The sequence below is a fragment of the Aotus nancymaae genome, unplaced genomic scaffold (assembly GCF_030222135.1).
Source record: "Aotus nancymaae isolate 86718 unplaced genomic scaffold, 86718_ANA_hifiasm-v0.15.2.pri h1tg000036l, whole genome shotgun sequence".
Lineage (NCBI taxonomy): Eukaryota > Metazoa > Chordata > Mammalia > Primates > Aotidae > Aotus > Aotus nancymaae.
Window position 1 is genome coordinate 29869720 of NW_026988450.1, and position 18048 is coordinate 29887767.

The 18048-nt window shown below is 40.0% G+C and overlaps 1 protein-coding gene across 1 annotated transcript in view; it reads left to right on the forward strand.

Moving 5' to 3' along the window:
• ZBTB10 (zinc finger and BTB domain containing 10) overlaps positions 1–18048 on the forward strand; it is a 36129-nt gene continuing 18081 nt past the window's right edge. The window contains exons 1-2 of the mRNA XM_064384295.1: positions 1–972; positions 12663–13539. Coding sequence (XP_064240365.1) covers positions 1–972; positions 12663–13539 — 1849 coding nt within the window. The remainder of the gene's footprint in view (positions 973–12662; positions 13540–18048) is intronic.

Genomic DNA, 18048 nt, shown 5'->3' on the forward strand with positions numbered 1-18048 from the left:
ATGTCGTTCAGTGAAATGAACCGCAGGACGCTGGCGTTCCGAGGAGGCGGGTTGGTCACCGCCAGCGGCGGCGGCTCCACGAACAATAACGCTGGCGGGGAGGCCTCAGCTTGGCCTCCGCAGCCCCAGCCGAGACAACCCCCGCCGCCAGCGCCGCCCGCGCTTCAGCAGCCTAATGGGCGGGGGGCCGACGAGGAAGTGGAATTGGAGGGCCTGGAGCCCCAAGACCTGGAGGCCTCCGCTGGGGCGGCCGCCGGCGTCGCCGAGGAAGCCAAGGAGTTGCTCCCCCAAGACGCGGGCGGCCCCACCTCGCTGGGCGGCGGTGGCGCTGGGGGCCCCCTGCTAGCGGAAAGGAACCGTCGGACTCTGGCCTTCCGAGGAGGCGGCGGCGGTGGGGGTCTCGGCAACAATGGCAGTAGCCGCGGCCGCCCCGAGACCTCGGCGTGGCCCCTGAGGCATTTCAATGGGCGAGGGCCGGCGGCTGTAGATCTGGAGCTGGACGCGCTGGAGAGGAAGGAGTTGATGCAGGACGGCGCGTCCCTGAGCGACAGCACCGAGGACGAGGAGGAGGGGGCGAGCCTGGGCGACGGCAGCGGGGCGGAAGGCGGCAGCTGCAGCAGCAGCAGGCGGTCGGGCGGCGATGGCGGGGACGAAGTGGAGGGCAGCAGTGTGGGAGCTGGCGAAGGAGAGACTGTCCAGCACTTCCCGCTCGCGCGGCCCAAGTCTCTAATGCAGAAGCTTCAGTCCTCCTTCCAGGCCTCCTGGCTCAAGGACTTTCCCTGGCTGCGCTATTCCAGGGATACTGGCCTTATGTCTTGCGGCTGGTGCCAAAAGACCCCTGCAGATGGGGGAAGCGTGGACCTCCCCCAAGTGGGGCATGATGAGCTTTCGCGAGGGACCCGCAACTACAAGAAAACCCTTCTCTTGAGGCACCACGTCTCTAACGAGCACAAACTCCACGCCAACGCCCAGGTACAGTACATCCTGCCCCTACTTTCTTGAGATCTTAGTAGGGAAAGATTTATCGTTCCCTTCCCCCGCCCCCCAAAAAAATCTCAAAACCATTTTCCTGGGTGAAGACTTCGTTCCAGTTGAGAGGTGCGGAGCTTACGCGTGGGGGCTTAGAAAACCTGGGAACGAGTTTAGAAAAGTTCTGTGTGTGTTGTGGGGGGAAGGGGATGGAATGACAATTGTCTTATCGTAGCGCTGGATATTCCTTTTTTATGACTCAGATTTCTTTGCTTATCAGATTGAATCAAAAAGAAAGTGAGGTTGAAGGTTTGAACCTAAAAGCCTGACTTGCGGTAACAAATTTTATTAGCTGTGATTTTAAAGAAGCTGCTCTATGCTTATAGACGTTTAGTGTGCTGGTCGAAGAAGGGGCTACTCTTTGAAGAGTGGATTAAACAGTTTTCTTTTACTTTTAAGGCTACCCCTTTCAGGAAAACGTCCAGCCGAAAAAATTCTTTATGAGAGTATAAGGTCAAGATAATGTGAAATACGAGAGCAGTATGTAAATGTAGAGAATGCTATTTGGAACGCCTTACTCTTGTGAATAATTTAATTTTACTAAATTAACCTCTTTTGAACTTTCTTTCCAAAGCCTGGTTTTGGTAAATCATTGTAGTTTTTACTTGTTTTCTTTTACTCAGATTTCTGCGCTGAGATTTTTTTTTTATACTGTTCCTTTTCAGAAAGTTTTTTAAATGCAGTTTACCATTAAGTACTTTAAATTTAGCATTAGAAATGTTTAGTGTGAAGTTACTTGTATCAAGTAGTGGATTTAGATTAGTAGGGAGTTTATTTACCAAACACCATGAAAGTGCTTACAAAACAAGTAAGCTGTACTTTAGTTCTTAGTCCTTGTTTTAACATTTCCAGTCTAAAGATAGTAAGCCTTACTATTTACAGATGTCGATCAGTTCTCCCTTTTTGACTTCAGGGCAACCTGTGGTGGTGAATGGAATTTATTCTTTTGTATTGGTAGCCAGCCAGTCGTTGATCTTATAAAGTTAGCTCTCGGATGGTAGTCTGTTGATTGGAATGATTCTGCCGTTCAGCACGCTTACTCTGGAGTTAATTAGGCACACCAGTAACCTCACAGACACAGCACCCCGGTTTCTCAGAAGTTAGGGCTTTAACTTTAAAGCACAGGGTGATTTCCCCCGCCCCCGGCCCCCCCTACCCCCGGGGGCCTGTGGACTAAGTAGTAGGGTTGTTGTTGTTGTTGTTTTGCACACATTTTAGTTGCCTAAGCCCTAGAAGGAAGGTCACTTAAATATGTAAGGCCCAGAAAGGTTAAGTAAATTGTCCTAAGTCTTAAGAGAGTCTGGGGTGACAGAACTGAGACTAGAGCCTGTAAGGAATGTCGTAATGGAAAAAGAATGGATTTGAAGTTAAGTCTGGGTTCAGATGCCAGCTTTCTGCAGTTACTAGCTTTGTGAGCTTGGGCAATAGAGTAAGATAGAACTAACAGTTCCTTATCTTCGTATGCCAAACACATTTATTTTGCAAAGTATTTTTGTTCCCATTTTACAAAAGAGCACTCTAAAGCTTTAAAGGGTTAAGTAACATTCCTGAATTTATGTAGCAAGATGATGGAGATTTGAGGGAATTGTGAAAATGAAAGTTTAATTTTCCAAATAGGGCTAGGTTGGTTACTTAGAAAATTTTAAGTGGAATGAATGTAAGAAAATTTAAGAATCTGCTGTGGACCAGTCACTCCTTATCAGCGTAGTCTCTCCCTGTAGGCAGATCTGAATGGGAATGCAAATTATAATGAGCTCCTTAAGTGAACCTGAGATCAGAAGAAAGGGGATTAGTTGGATAACGACGTAGCCTCAGCTTGGGTGTATTCTCCTCTGGGCATATATCTGCATCTTGGAATTCCTAGGAAAAACCTTTCTAAACTTGACCTGAACTATGACTCTTTTCCTCTTCACTCCTTTAAATTCCTCCATCAGTGCAATCTGCAGACCATCTTTATTTGGGACGTTCTATACAATATACATATATTAAAGACTACAGTTTTAGTAAGTCCTGTGAGTCCTGAGGTTTTATGTTGGTCACCTTGATTGGATTTTGGGTGTTTTCACTTTGAATTGATCCTAATCATTTCTTAGTTTCATTATAACTAATCTTGAGGGGATATCTTGTTATCAACCCCAGGTACCACTTATATGTATCTCTTTGTCTTAACATGAGTGACAGGTTCCAGATCTTTTATTCCTTTGGGCAGAGTACAATCATTTTTTTTTTCTGCAGTGTCCAATTACCTGTAGGAGGCAGTATAACACAACATGTAATGTAAGCGCCTACTTGGGCTTAAGGTCAGGGGACTTTGCTCTTAAATCTTTACTTTTTGGGAAAGCAAATTAGTTAACTTCTAGTTTCCTTATATATGCAAAGTATATGTGCCAGCAAATAACCACTTAGTGCCATTATTATCATGATTACCTTTTTGTTTTGTTTTGTTTTAAGACAGTGACTCTGTTGCCCAGGCTGGAGTGCAGTGGTGGTGTGACCAAGGCTCACTGCAGCCTCCTGGGCTCAGGCATCTTCCCGAGTAGCTAGAACTACAGGTGTGTGCCACCATGCCTGGCTATTTTAAAAATTTTTTTGTTGGGGGGGTGGTGTCTCTCTATGTTGCCCAGGCTGGTCTCAAGCTTCTCGGCTCAAGTGACTCTCCCACCTTGACCTCCTAAAGTGCTGGGATTACATGGGTGAACCATGGAGCCTGGCCACTATTATTTATTTTGGTCACCAATCAGTTCTCCTATTTATGCCTTCAGAGACTTTGTGGCCATCAGATTCTTTGAACATTCTGAGCCTATTTCTCATACATGCAATTTTTCTCAGCTTCACAAAGACATTCTAATATCTTGTCTTAAAAACATAAAAATGAGAGTTCTAGAATTCTTAGGCAAGAAATCAGTTTGAGGCTAGGAGTAAAACTATTTTCCCCATTATTTCTCTCTTAGAGAGTCCCATTTCTGAGAGGAATTTGGCCTAATACAGTCATGTACTGCATAATGAGGGTGGAGTGCATATATGATAATTGTCCCATAAGATTATAGTGGAGCTGAAAAATTACTATCACCTAGTGATATTGTAAAGTTGTAGCACGCTTTCTTTTTTAAAATTTAGTGTAGCTTAAGGTGTACAGTGCTCATAAAGTCTACAGCAGTGTATAGTAATGTCTCAGGCCTTTCATTCACCACTCACTGACTTACCGAGAGCAGCTTCCAGTCATGCAGCTCCGTTCATGCTGAGTGCCCTGTAAGGTGTACCATATTTTTACTTTACCTTTTTCATGTTTAGATAGATTAGATAGACATACTATTGTGTTAGAATTGCCTGAAGTATTCATTACAGTAACAGTGTACAGGTTTGTAGTCTGGGAGCAATAGTCCTGATCATATAACCTAGGTGTGTAGTAGGTTATACCATCCAGGTTTGTGTACAGTATGACATTTGCAGTGACAAAATCGATGCATGTCTCAGATCATATCCCTATCTTTAAGTGATACATGACTGTATGTTGTGAAAGATTACTTTTCTTATTTTAAGTAAGAAAAGTCCCTTTTTTTTGTTAACCCCTTGGTAGTTACTGAAAAGTTTAATTCTTCTGTTAATTGGACCTTGGTTATTATGGAGTTTTCATGGGAGAGTCTTTTAAAACATGCTTTCTGAGTCTGTTTTGAGCCTTCTAATTCAGAGGTATCCCTGTATTATAAAGATATGAGGGAGAATTAATAGTTTTATTTTGAGTAACAATTGACTATATTGTCAGAGTCAGTTCAATGGTTAGCTCATTCAGTATCTGACCATTTGGCCCAGAGAACTTTAAAATTACCTTAATAACAGTGATTATCACTTATTCTTGGTTTAGATCACTTTCTACCCAGTTGTGAAATTTTCATAGCCTGAATCACACATCCTGAAAACTCTTCTCAGGAGAGACATGCATCAAAATTTATTATTGTTGTAAATTTAGTTAACCTTTACAGAAATTAAATAATATTCAGACCAGTGATCTGATTGAAATTTCCGGTTGGAATATATTGATGTCAGTAACTGAGCAAACAGAATGCAAGGCAGATCTACCAGCCTAATTTGTTTTTGGCAGAAATAAGGCCTGAAGGTTGGTTGGTTGGTTGGTTGGTTGGTACGTTGATTTTTAACACCTGAGAAGGAAAATCTGAAAGACCTTTCACTGAGGAGAAATCAATTAGGTTAGAGTTAAGCCTGTAGCCCATTAAATTCCATTGTTTATTATTTATGTATTTTACATTACTTATTTATTCTTTCTGTTTTATTCAGTAACAGTTCATATCCCTTATGCTTTTCAAACTTTTGGTAGCAGTGTCTGAGTACATCTTACTGTGTATCTAGGATTAGCTTTCTTCTCCATCTTAAATTTACCTGTATTAGGTTGATGCAAGGCACTAGAGAGAAAAATCCATAAATAAGACTCCTGCCCTCAAGGAACTTTTAGTTTAGTAAGAAGAGACAGACATGACTGAAAAAAGATGCAGGTATCAGGGTGGCAATATAATCGGTACATAGACATTTTTTTTCTTTTTTCTTTTCTTTTTTTTTTTTTTTGAGAGTCTCCCTCTGTTGCCTAGGCTGGAGTGCAGTGGCGCTGTCTCACTGGAACCTCTACCTCCTGGATTCAAGCGATTCTCCTGCCTCAACCTCCTGAGTAGCTAGGACTACAGGTGCACACCACCACACCTGGCTAATTTTTGTATTTTTAGTAGAGACGGGGTTTCACCTTGTTGGCCAGGATGGTCTTGATCTCCTGACCTAGTAATTTCACCTGCCTTGGTTGGCCTCCCAAAGTGCTGGGGTCATAGGTGTGAGCTACCATGACCGACCTGAAGATTAAGGAAGGGAACGATCAGTTCTACGAGCAAAGGTTGGAAGAAACTTGTACAACAGACTCTTGAATTTTAATTGCATTAAATGAATAGATGTGACCAGGGTGGGGAGGGCATTTAGTCAATGCAATTAGACTCACACCTGTAATCCCAGCACTTTGGTAGGCCGAGGCAGGTGGATCACCTGAGGTCAAGAGTTCGAGACCAGCCTGAACAACATGGTGAAATTCTGTCTACTAAAAATACAAAAATTGGCTGCGTGTCTTGGCCCATACCTGTAATCCCATCTACTCCGGAGGCTGAGGCAGGAGAATCGTTTGAACCTGGGAGGTGCCCCACTGCCCTCCAGGCTGGGCGACCATTGAGACTCTGCCTCAGGGGGAAAAAACAGCCTGAGGCAAGTGGGAAGTGGAGAATGGTATCTTAGAGAAGGCAGTTTGGTTCCTGTACCCGATGAAAAATTAAGTTTGAATAGATGGGTTTGAGGTCATGAAGGATCTCCTGTCACACTAAAAGCATTACATTTTTTTCTCTTAACCAATGGGCAGTAGGCTGGCTGCAGTGGCTCACGCCTGTAATCCTGCACTTTGGGAGGCCAAGGTGGGTGGATCACCTGAGGTCAGGAGTTCAAGACCAGCCTGGTCCTGGTGAAACCCCCATCTTTAAATAATAAAAAGAAAAAAAATGGGCAATAATACCAGTTTTAAGCAGAAGAGAATTATGACCAAATGTGTATGTGTTGCTATTTAGAGGTGGTGTGTATGTGGGTTTAGAGTTTGAGGAGAGAACTGGTTGGTAGGATGTTATAACCCGAATAACCATCGTCTATCTGCTCCCTAATACTTAAAGGATTTGAATTTCTGAGAATAGTACTTAAGCGACCAGAGAGGATGCTGTCACTCAGATATCAGAGGTGATCAGAAAACTGCAAAAGAGACTTTCTTGTCTTTTTCTCTACCAAGTATTATAATTTGTCATTGCCACTAGCATGTATTTGTTTGACATCACATTTACTATGGCCTTGTCTTCCTTCTGTAAAATGAATTTGTTCTAAAATTTGGATTTGGAAGTAGAAATTACTATTTTTGTTCTTTTAGTATATTCCAGTGGGTTGTTGCAAAGGAATAAAGATTTTGATGTTTTTAATGCTTTTAGTTTACACTTTAATGTTTGTGTTGGAAATGTCTTTTCTACTAATTAAATTACTGGAAAAGGGCTGTAATTGAGTAGGGGAGTAAATACTAAGTGCTTGTTTTTTAACTGAATAGCATTTTCCTATCATTAATGGATTGACTACAGGTGTGCCGTTTGACATTTCTATTACTTGAAACTGAAGTTAGCCTCTCCTACACCCATGAAAGTGTAGGAGACTGGGTGATGATCTTGTGTTCTCTATAAGTTGGTGGCATTATAGAGAAAGCTGATGACCCTGTGATGCTCTCCCTCCACTCCTTAATTACATCTGTTTTACATGCAAGTTCTGATGATTTTTAGACTATTTTTCTAGGCTCTGCTTCACATCTCATTGACATCTATCTTCCCTAATTAAAATTTTTTTTCTTGCACGTATGTTGCCCTGTTAATAGTAGGTTTCCAGCGTGTATGTGGCTCACACCTGTATTGCTAGCATTTTCGGAGCCAAAGCAGGAGGATTGCTTGAGCCCAGGAGTTCAAGAGCAGCCTGGGCAACACAGGGAGACTCCATCTCTACAAAAAATTAAAAAAATTAATAGCTGGGCATGCTGGCACATACCTTGTAGTCCCAGCTACTTGGGAGGCTGAGACAGGAGGCGGATCCCTTGAATCCAGGAGGTCAAGGCTACAGTAAGCCACAATTGAACCACTGCACTCCAGCTTGGGTGGCAGAGTGACACTGTCTCAAAAAAAAAAGTAGTAACTTTCCAACTGGTCACAGTATTTGCAGTCTTCATTCCCTGATAATAAATCTCCACCTTGCTACCATAGTCATCTCTTCTCTTTGTTATTTCAAATACATCACTGCTTCTGAGGTGAGATGTCTATGGCAATGGTTCTAATATTTGGAAGGAGGAAGGCAGTTCACGTCTTTTTTTTTTTTTTTTAAGAGATAGTCTCGTTGTGTTGACCAGGCTGGTCTTGAACTCCTGGCTACCAACCATCCTCTCACCTTCCAAAGTGCTGAATTACATGGCCCTCTTTTATAATCTGGTCAAAATGGGTGGACATTTGTTTCTGAAATGTGCCTAAGTGCATATTTGCATTCCATAGGACTTTTTAAAAAAATCACATTTAAGTTCTTTTCCAAATCTGAACTTCTGAGGATGCTATAGTTTTTTTTTTTTTTTTTTTTTTAATGCTTGGATCCTTAAGCTCTGCTCAGGGCTTGTTTCTTCCAAAAAGTACGCTTTCAAAAAAAAAAAAAAAACACTGGATTAGATAGACCTGCTTTCTGCTCTTATAACACCTTAAGGGTCTTGCCCACTAGCAGTAACTTCAAGTTAGCAACTAAAGCATTTTGGTTCCCAGTATAGACCCTGGCCAAAGCAGGCATTCATTTAATGCTTATTAAATAAATGAGTAAAGTTAGGACTTTTCAAGTGTCTTCCTTTGAGTAAAATATTTACTGTTTTGTAGCCTTTGTCTGGAAATAATGAACATTAGGTAATAGGTTAAGGATTTTAACTAATGGACTCTTATCTGTTTTCTACGGAAGACTTGATATTGAGGTTTCATCTAGAGAAGTTTTACTTAAAAGGGCATCTTCAAATAAAAAAATTCAAGATTTCATATTGAGCTCTGAATGTCTGTTTCTTTAAAATCTCCTTGTTTAGCCAGTTTAGACTAATGTCTGAGCTAATTGTGTTTGCCTTTTTTGGAGAGAGGTTAGAAAAGGTCACTACATTAGAAAAGACCAGTTGTGGAAATAGTAATTTTTTTTAATATGACTTACTAGTGATATCTGATGTTGTTGGTATACTAAAAGTGGACATAGAAAGTTAGAGAAGGAACCAAAAAGGAAGGATGCCTGGAGTTATTAGGAACCTACTTTAAGATTTTGTGTCAGGCACTAAGAATTTATTAATTTGTTGAGTTCAGCAAATAATAATGGCAGTTTATTTTAGTGCTTTGTGCTTATTTAGCTCTTTTACCCAAATCTTCTAATAATAATCTCCTTAGAGAGTACACATACTCTTTGAAATGATTCATTTTTTCAAAGGGCATATTTATTTGAGTTTTTTTGAAGGGCATATTTAATAGCTGCTGCAAACATACGGAGTAGTGCTTTAATCAGTGGTGAAAAAGAAATTGCTGTTGTTGGCTATAAAAGCAAGGAACATTAATGTTCTTGTACCATAGTAATCAGAAAAAAAAAAGTGGTCAAATAGTGTTTAATTTGTAGTTTGTGTCAAAGTAGAATCAGATAATTTGGATAGACTTTTGTCTGAGTTAAAAATTAGGACATTTGGTATGATAAAGGCAGAAAATTCAGGACGCAGTGATCATAGCCTAAGATGACTGCTGCAGTAGGCATAGCCACCTCCTAAAGTGTTTTCAGCTGCTTAATATATGAACTTTAGGCAGTTCTTGACTTGTACATGCTTCCACAAATGCGTCATGGATATATGCTGCCAGATAGTCATTGTTGAAAATTTTTGATGCTTCCAAATTTTTGTACGATATTCTTTTACTGCAATATCTATTAGATAGAACATTGAAACAAATGAACTTGGGTTCAGGTACAGCATGTGTAACAAAGCTTATTGTTGGGTCTGCACCAGAGCAAGAGTCTTCCTCCTCATTAGGAATTTCTGTAGCGAGCATAGGCAAATTAATAAAATTTACTCAGTCTCAAAAGGGAAACCAAGTAAACAGAATGATTCTTTTACAGAAAGTTATACTGTCCAAGTAATTGTTATAGGTGTTTTTAGTATTTTTCCTTACATTTTCACTCAAGTCCTAAATAGCTTCATTCCCCTTTGCTAAATGATTTAAGATTTCACAACATACTTTTTTTTTCTTTTAACCAAATATTTGCAACAATCCAATACAACATATTAGTTTAATACAAGAGCTTGGCCGGGAGCGGTGGCTCATGCCTGTAATCCCAGTACTTTGGGAGGCCAAGGCGGGTGGATCACTTGAGGTCAGGAGTTTGATCTTTACTTAAAATACAAAATTAGCCGGGCATGGTGGTACGTGCCTGTAATTCCAGCTACTCGGGAGGCTGAGGCAGGAGAATCGCTTGAACCTGGGAGGCAGAGGTTGTAGTGAGCCAAGATTGTGCCACTGCACTCCAACCTGGGCAACAACAGCAAAACTCCATCTCAAAAAAAAAGAAAAAATACAAGAGCTTAGGTTGAATAAGTCTCATTATTACCTTACTTACTTTGTCCTGTTACCCAAACACGAAAATAAGGGTGTTACTCATGAATGGATTTGTTTTGATTACTTGATCCGTGACTTAAGTTTTTGCAGAATTGGGTGTTTTGATAGGAGAATATACCTAATTTAGAGCATGGAACATTGATATGGTAGGGGAGAGCATGGGTGGTAGATTTTTAGCATAAGGGCGTTATGCACTTGGCACTAGAAGGGGACGGGGAGGTTGCCAAGGATCAGTCGAATGAGGAGATTTCTCTACTTTTCATGCTAGATTCTGTAGTGATCATATACTCCTGATTTGCAGGGTTTTCCAACTATTCCATTTTCACAGTGAAATAGTTGAAGCCTGTCCTGGAATCTTTTTTTTTTTTTTTTTGAGACAGGGTCTCACCCAGCCTGGAGTGCAGTGTGTGATCTCAGCTCACTGCAGCCTCAGCCTCCCAGGCTCAAGTGATTCTCCAGCCTCAGCCTCCGGAGTAGTTGGGATTGCAGGCACGAACCACTACCGCCCAGCTAATTTTTGTATTTTTAGTAGAGATGGGGTATCACCATGTTGGCCAGGCTGGTCTTGAATTTCTGACCTTAAAGTGATCCACCCACCTCAGCCTCCCCAAGTGTTGGGATTACAGGCATGAGCCACCATGCTTGGCCATGTCCTGGAATATTAATATTTTGGTTCTTTCAGTTGACTTCTCATACCTGGAAGCAGCACTTAAGATTTTTAGATGGACTGGGTTAGTTTCAGAGAATTGAGATGACAGTGTGTATGGCCTCTTGTGACATGGATGCAAGTAACGCTAACATTTTATGATTTAGCCATGCACGTGATTGTATTATCATATTTTGTGATTGTTTAGAGATCAGCATTTAAGATACTGTTTGTGAGACTTTTGCAGTCCTGTCATCTCTACACCACTTTTACACCACTTTTTCTTAGCATGTCAGTCCTTTGAGCCTGTTAACACTCTAGTATGAATCTCCCCATGTTTTTCTCCGTGCTTATAAAATCATAGATCATGTATGTGTGTATTTTATTATTTCATAGAAATGGCCTATGTTTAACTTAATATTTTGTGCCAAAGAATTGACACTTGAATAAGGTCAGTATTTTCAGTTATCTTTTCTACTAGAAATGGTCTAAGTAGTTTTTCTCTTGGGAGAGAGATGATTACTTCAGTTGTTTAGTAGAGTGTGCCAGGCACTAATCAAGGTGCTGGAGGGATAGTCAGCTCTGCCTTGAGGGAGCTTACCCACCTAGCCACTGTATGAGGAAAGTCATAAAATTATAACCAATATTTGTAATACTGATTTATAGTTTAAGGAGAAGTGTCAGGGATAGTGACTTTCCAAGGACACACAGTTACTAGCTGGTACAGACAGCATTCTAAATTCTAGATCATACTCTTATTCTTAGGGTTATATCACACGATCTTAATTGTGATGCCAAGTAGAACTATAATGAATACTGGTATGATAAGCAAAATTTGTAAACATTGAATAATTGTGAATCTAAGAATTTTAATTTACCTTACAGCTTACAGTATTTATCACCCTAAAGAGGGAAATCATTTTGAAAGTTGATAGGATATCATATAACTAGATATTTCTATAGTTGAAGCAAATTTTCTCCTTAGGGTCTTACCTTTTCTCTAGTTAGATTTAATTAACTTCACTGACCTAAACTGTTTGATTTTAATGTTTTTCAAGACTTAAAATTTACCTTTTTATTAATGGTAGATAGGGAGATATGCCCAGCATAAAATATAACTCGGATATTTTAAGTTCAACCAGGAGAGACTGCTGCTTTCCTATTAGAGATAAAGCAAACTCATTTAATTCCTATAAATGAAATTTTCTTTCCTTAAGAAAATAATTGCTCTTCTTAATTTTAAGAAATTCTCATTTCATGTTCTTAGCTTGTATTTGAAACATATAACATGATATTATTTTTTAAATGAAATCCTGCTGATCTTTAGATGTGGGTTTTGTTTTTTTTTTTTTGAGACGGGAGTTTATCTGTCACCAGGCTGGAGTACAGTGGCACAATCTTGGCTCACTGCAACCTTTGCCTCCCGGGTTCAAGGGATTCTCATGCCTCAGCCTCCTGAGTAGCTGGGACTACAGGCACATGCTACCATGCCCAGCTAAGTAGAGACGGGGCTTCCCCATGTCAGCCAGGATGGTCTCAATCTCTTGACCTTGTGATCCACTCACCTTGGCCTCTCAAAGTGCTGGGATGACAGATGCGAGCCACTTCGTCCCGCTGTTTTTTTATTTTATATATATAATAGCAATGGATTGCACAACCACTGTACACTCCATTTCTTGATTACTCACTAATTAGTATATTTGGTTATTTGACATTTGTTTTCTTGGTTTGGAAGTTTAATATTAATTTTTTTTTATCAATTACAGGAATCAGAGGAGGGTTACTGTGACTTTAATAGTAGGCCACATGAAAACTCTTACTGCTATCAACTTCTGCGACAACTAGATGAACAGAGAAAGCAAGATATTCTTTGTGATGTTAGCATTGTGGTAAGCGGAAAAATCTTCAAAGCTCATAAGAACATCCTGGTTGCAGGCAGCCGTTTCTTTAAGACTTTATATTGCGCTTCAGACAAAGAAAAACCTAAACAAAACAATACTACCCATTTAGATATTGCTGCAGTTCAAGGTTTTTCAGTCATCTTGGACTTCTTGTATTCTGGTAACCTGGTGCTCACAAGCCAAAATGCCATTGAAGTTATGACAGTGGCCAGCTATCTTCAAATGAGTGAAGTCGTTCAAACTTGCCGAAATTTCATTAAAGATGCCTTAAATATAAGCATTAAATCAGAAGCTCCAGAGTCTGTAGTTGTGGACTATAATAATAGAAAACCAGTTAATAGAGATGGTCTGTCTTCATCACGGGATCAAAAAATTGCCAGTTTTTGGGCAACACGGAATCTTACCAATTTGGCAAGTAATGTAAAGATTGAAAATGATGGTTGTAATGTCGATGAGGGCCAAATAGAAAACTACCAAATGAATGACAGTAGTTGGGTCCAGGATGGATCTCCTGAAATGGCTGAAAACGAATCTGAAGGTCAGACGAAAGTGTTTATTTGGAATAATATGGGCTCCCAGGGAATTCAAGAGACTGGCAAAACGAGGAGGAAAAACCAAACAACAAAAAGATTTATTTATAATATTCCACCTAATAATGAAACGAATTTAGAAGATTGCTCAGTGATGCAGCCACCTGTTGCCTATCCAGAAGAAAATACACTACTCATCAAGGAAGAGCCAGGTAAATGTTAAATATACAAGGATGCTTCTGTGTTCATCCTAATTTTAGTTGGATAATCTCGAAGTGTATTTTTAGTTGAATTATTTTAAAGTAATACTAAATTTGTTTATAATAGAAGACGGGACGTCATTCAAATGCATAACATTTGGTATATTTTCTTTGTCTTTTTTCAGTGCATATGTATGTGGGTTTATCAGAAGATGTGTTGATACAGGCATTGAATATATTGTTAAGGAATGTGGACTCTGCTAAATGTACGGGTCTTTGACTTTTCCTCATCTTTAGCCTCTGTACTCACTATTTTATACCCAGTGCTGGAAAAGATACTTAGTTGCAATATAAAATCACATTTCAGAGACCTTATTTATTTATTTATTTTTTGGCTGTTGAAACATTTAAGTGTTTCAAATAATTTTGCCATTTATGAGATTATGGTATTCTAATTTGTTTAGGGCTACTGTTCTTTTTTTTGAGTCAGAGTCTCTCTCTGTCACCCAGGATAGAGTCTCACTGCAACCTCCACTTTCTGTGGTCAAGTGATTCTCCTGCCTTAACCTCCCAAGTAGCTGGGACATGCCACTACAGCCAAATAATATTTGTATTTTTAGTAAAGATAGGGTTTCACCATGTTGGCTAGGCTGGTCTCGAACACCTGACCTCAGGTGCGCTGCCCGTCTCAGCCTCCCAAAGTGCTGGGATTACAGATGTGAGCCACCACACCTGGCCTAGACCTACTGTTCTATACTCACCATAGAAGCTGGAATATTTTGTTTGCCCACTGTCACCTGATTTTCATTCATCTTTGCATTCATTGCAAAGCCTCCGAGGCTTGTCTCTTCAATATATTTCCCTCCAAAAGTTGTATAGGAATCTAAAGAATCACATTGATGGTGGGGATTTTATAAAAGAAGACCATTGTTAAGTCTTTAATCTGGTTGTGCATATCTTTATTTGAAGATACACACTCAGTGGGTTTGAGGTTTCTTATGCATACCCGAGGCTTGTCCACCACTGTCAAAAATGATTTAATGCTTGAAGCACTATAACTGTTCAGTGTCTGATTTATACGATCATGGTCATCTGAGGATGGAGTATTTTCTGTGAAAAGAATCACTGTTTTTAGTTGCCAGAAGGCAGATTGCCATAGTAATCTTATGAAATGTTCCTCTGGCTTTTTAGATTTGGGTTAGTTTTCAGTGGATGGATTTTTTTTTTTTTTTTTGAAATTTTTACTGTGTGAAAATTGTCAGGTGTGTATAATGGATACTATTTGCTGATCTTTCTTTCTTGTACTTTATATCAAGTTTTAATAATAAAATCTCTGAGACAATTTGAAGTATTAAGGGTAGATAGACTCCTTAGCACTTTGTTTTGTCTTAATAATATAGAACTTGACAAATTTCTCATCAGAGATACATTGTCTTTCCGCTGCATGGATTATTCCTATTTAACAGTATGGTAGGAACCCTGAATTTATTTGTTTTTTTGAGACAGTTTTGCTCTTGTTGCCCAGGCTGGAGTGCAATGGCACAATTTTGGCTCACTGCAACCTCCGCCTCCCGGATTCAAGCAGTTCTCCTACCTCAGTCTCCTGAGTAGCTGGGATTACATGCATGTGCCACCACGCCCAGCTATTTTTGTATTTTTACTAGAGATGGGGTTTCTCCATGTTGGTCAGGCTGGTCTCGAATTCCCGAGCTTAGGTGGTCTGCCCACCTCAGCCTCCCAAAGTGCTGGGATTACTGGCATAAGCCACCAGCCTGACCCTCCCCTGTAGTGTTTTTAAATATACACTCATGCATGTGAGCACACACACACACTTTTCCTTGAAGAAATAAGATCTTTTGGGTGTAGCAGTTGTTTGGTGGCAACTAATCAGCAGTAACCCCATTTAAAAAACTAATGCTACATATAATTGGAGTGATTTAAAGAAAAGAAAGCATTAATGATGAACCACAATGCATACTTTCAAAAATAACATTGCTAGCAATTTTTATCAAATATCTCCTAGCCATGGTTGTATCAATGGACTAGGTCTATCATAAATTAATTGGTGGTGGTCTAATATGCTTCATCTCTTATGTACATCTGTTTTTTTTTTTTAAACAATCTCATCTGTTGCCCAGACTGGAGTGCAGTGGCACAATCTCGACTCACTGCAACCACTGCTTCCTGGGTTCAAGTGATTCTCCTATCTCAGCCTCCCAAGTAGCTGGGATTACAGGCGCATGCCACCACACCTGGCTAATTTTTGTATTTTTAGTAGAGACAGGGTCTCACCATGTTGGCCAAGCTGGCCTTGAACTCCTGACCTCATATCCACCCACCTTGGCTTCCCAAAATGTTGGGATTGCATGTGTGAGCCTCTGTGCCCAGCCATCTCTTGCATCTTAAAAAGGATTATTTTCATGTCATTAATACCACTTTGGTATCCGAACCTTTTCTATTTGTGATAGAACCTCACAAATTTGGTTCTATCAGTGCCACCAATGTTATTTGCTGGCCAAAAAAAAAAAAAAAACGGGAGAGGGTGGGTCTTAAAAGAGCCTTATGGTTAGGGTATAATATGATATAGAGCCAAGGACTGGCAAATTTTTATTGTAAAGGGCTAAAATTGTGTAAAAAAAAGACTTTCAGCTTTGTTGGCCATAAAAATCAGCTCTGCCACTTGTGACACAAAAGCAGTCATTTATGTTATGTAACAAATGAAGATGTGTTCCAGTGAACCATTTCCATCCCTTGGTATATAGCTGTGGCTCTTAATCATGGCTATGCACCTTGGGATCACTTAGGAGCATTATAGACCATAAGAGGTCTCTCTAACTGTGGATTCCAATTTAGCTGGTCTGCAATGTGATTTGGATGTGGAATTTTTTTTTTTTTTTGAGATGGAGGCTTGCTTCTGTCACCCAGACGAGTGCAGTGGCACCATCTTGGCTCACTGTAACCTCTGCCTCCTGGGTTAAAGCGAATCTTCTGCCTCAGCCTCTTGAGTAGCTGGAATTACAGGCATGTGCCACGATGCCCGGCTATATTTTTGTCTTTTTTTTAAGTAGAGAGGGGCTTTCGCCATGTTGTTCAGGATAGTCTCGAACTTCTGACCTTGTGATCCACCCGCTTCGGCCTCCCAAAGTGCTGGGGTTACAGGCAGGAGCCACTGCACCTAGCCAGATGTGGAATTTTTTTTTTTAAGTTCTACAGGTAATTCTGTGAGTCAAGGTTGAGATCAGCAAATATTAATTATTGGAAAAAGTGCAAATTGAGTCAAACGTAATGAATTTTAAAATAAGCTATGCCACCTACCCACTGTAGTCCATGATCAAATTAAGCTCTTCAGTTTCCTCATTAAAATATTGTGTTGATTTTATAGGATTATTATGAAAATGAAGTGACAAATATGAGATAACTCTGTTAGTCACGGCAGTCCTTAAAGTTAAAAAACATTGTTGAGGTTATTCATATCAGTTTTCCAGTGCCATGTACTTTCTACCAAATGCCAGATATAGATGATCTTAGTCTTAGCTTGATTTTTTGTTTGACTACTTGTAAAGACATCCTTAATTAAGCAGCTTCCAGTGTAGGCTGATTATTAGGTAGTCATTTTAAATGTAGCCAGAGTTTGCTTCTCTGTAACTTCTTAAGTCTGTTGTTGAGAATAGTATAATTTACTTTTTGTAAAATTTATTAATTTACTTTTGAGAGATGGGGTCTCCCTCTGGCCTACTGCAACCTCTGCTTCCCAGATTCAAGCGATTCTCTTGGTTCAACTTGGTAGCTGGCACTACAGGCGTGCACCACTACACCCAGCTAATTTTTTTGTATTTTTAGTAGAGACAGGGTTTTTTACTGTATGTTGGCCAGACTGGTCTCGAACTCCTGACCTAAGGTGATCCTCCTGCCTCAGCCTCCCAAAGTGCTGGGATTACAGGTGTGAGCTACTGCTCCCTGCCTGGAGTAGTATAATTTAAACCTAACCTAATTTCCACTCATCTACCTGATAACCCTTCAAATGTTAGATATTTCAAGAATTACCCCAGAGTCCTGTTTTTGCAGGTTAGGTGCTCTTCCACCTACCTTGTGATGAATACACAGAATTCACTCTTAACTTTCCAGGGAAGATCTGACCAATACAGAGCACAGTGGGCCTGTGTTTACCAAGCTTAAGGCCTTCCCAAGGTCATTCAGCTAATAAAAGTAGAAAGAGGCAGGTTTCATACTTAGGATTATCCTGCATTATTAAAGCCTTGCAATTAACCCCTAAAATAGTAGGTTCCTGTCTTTTTAAAAAATTGGTTTGTTTTAGCTTTAAAATATTTTTATGATCCCCTTCATCAGTATGCTTTAATTTCCATTTATTGAGAAAGCAAAGTTTTCCATAAAATAAATGCCTTTAAATAAATTTAAAGTTCTATAACAAACATCTGAAAAGTCTTAGTGAATTGTTCGACCTGCAGTGCTTGGCATGTGTGGATTTGTGGGTCTATTGTTACAACTGTGACTTCCCCCAGG